The sequence below is a fragment of the Orycteropus afer genome, unplaced genomic scaffold, assembly GCF_000298275.1.
Source record: "Orycteropus afer afer isolate SDZICR_OR568_19922 unplaced genomic scaffold, OryAfe1.0 scaffold00766, whole genome shotgun sequence".
NCBI lineage: Eukaryota > Metazoa > Chordata > Mammalia > Tubulidentata > Orycteropodidae > Orycteropus > Orycteropus afer.
In genome coordinates, this window is record NW_006922353.1 from 392,833 (window position 1) to 394,318 (window position 1,486).

The 1,486-nt window shown below is 56.2% G+C and overlaps 1 protein-coding gene across 1 annotated transcript in view; it reads left to right on the forward strand.

The window, feature by feature from the left end:
• SYT3 (synaptotagmin 3) overlaps positions 1–1,486 on the forward strand; it is a 25,194-nt gene that overhangs the window by 8,958 nt on the left and 14,750 nt on the right. The window contains exon 2 of the mRNA XM_007957639.1: positions 333–858. Within this exon, the coding sequence (XP_007955830.1) occupies positions 333–858 (526 nt within the window). The remainder of the gene's footprint in view (positions 1–332; positions 859–1,486) is intronic.

A 1,486-nucleotide genomic window follows, 5' to 3' on the forward strand; every position in this document is an offset into this window, starting at 1 on the left:
CCAGCCTTCTGGTTAGTGGTCAAGTGCCTTTGGCACTATGCTACCAGAGCTCCTAGAAAAGACAGTGTGGGGTAGTGATTAAGAGAATAAAATCTGGAGACAGAGTGCTGGGTTCAAATCTCAGAGTGGTCATTTACTTCCTGTGTTGCTTTAAACAAGTCACTCAACCTCTGTGTGCCTCATCTTTAAAATGGTCATGTACATATACTGCATAGAAATTTGTGTAAATTGTTCATGATCACATGGGCATAGACTAAGGGTTAGATCTTTGGGGACAGCAATGGGAGGATGAACTGAACCCCGACCGCTGTCCTCTGTCCTCACCTCTCCAGACATCTCCGTGAGCCTGCTGTCGGTCATCGTGACGTTCTGCGGCATTGTCCTTCTGGGCGTCTCCCTCTTCGTGTCCTGGAAGTTGTGCTGGGTGCCCTGGCGGGACAAGGGAGGCTCGGCTGTGGGCGGCGGCCCCCTGCGCAAAGACCTAGGCCCTGGGGTCGGGCTGGCGGGCCTGGTAGGCGGTGGTGGACACCACTTAGGGGCTGGCCTAGGGGGTCACCCTCTGCTGGGAGGCCCACATCACCATGCCCACACCGCCCACCATCCGCCCTTTGCCGAGCTGCTGGAGCCAGGCGGCCTGGGAGGTTCTGACCCCCCTGAACCCTCCTACTTGGACATGGACTCATATCCAGAGGCTGCAGCGGCCGCGGTGGCTGCTGGGGTCAAACCGAGCCAGACATCCCCTGAGCTGCCCACTGAAGGCGGGGCCGGCTCTGGGCTGCTCCTGTTGCCCCCCAGTGGTGGAGGCTTGCCCAGTGCCCAGTCACATCAGCAGGTCACAAGCCTGGCACCCACCACCAGGTGAGAGAGAGAATATTAGGGGCTGGGGTCCACTCTGAACCCGTGCTCTTCCTCTATCTGTTTCCCATCTATGGCTCTCTTGAATCCTGAGGAAAGAGAGGGCTGGAAGTCCAGAGTCCTGAGTCCTTGAGGGGATTTGGGGTGTGAACACTTGGATCCTAGGGAGAGAGGACTCGAGGTCCGGACACCTAGGTTTGAGGGGTGAAGGGCAGAGGTCTAGCTGTCTGAATTTGCAGGGGCTTCATGGCCAGGACTTTGGGGTTTGAGGGAGGAGAGGCTTGGGGTCAAGACTCTTGGGTCTGAGGGAGGCGGGAACTGGGGTCCAGAATGTCTGGGTCTCAGGGTGGAAGGATCTGGGGGTCCAGGTTTTAGGATCAGGAAGGTGAACAAAAACGAGGGCTGGACCTCTGAGTCCCTGAGGCCCAAGGTGACTCATCCCTTTCTCTAAGCCGGGATTAGTGGGGACCTCTTTTGTTGTTCCCACTCTGCATGTATACCTAATAGGAGCTAGAAGCAGCCCTGGTGGCTTAATGTTAAATATTCAGCTGCTAACCAAAAGGTCGGTGGTTCAAACCCACCAGAAAAAGCCTGGTCTCCTGTAAAGATTTCAGCCTAGGAAACCCTCTGG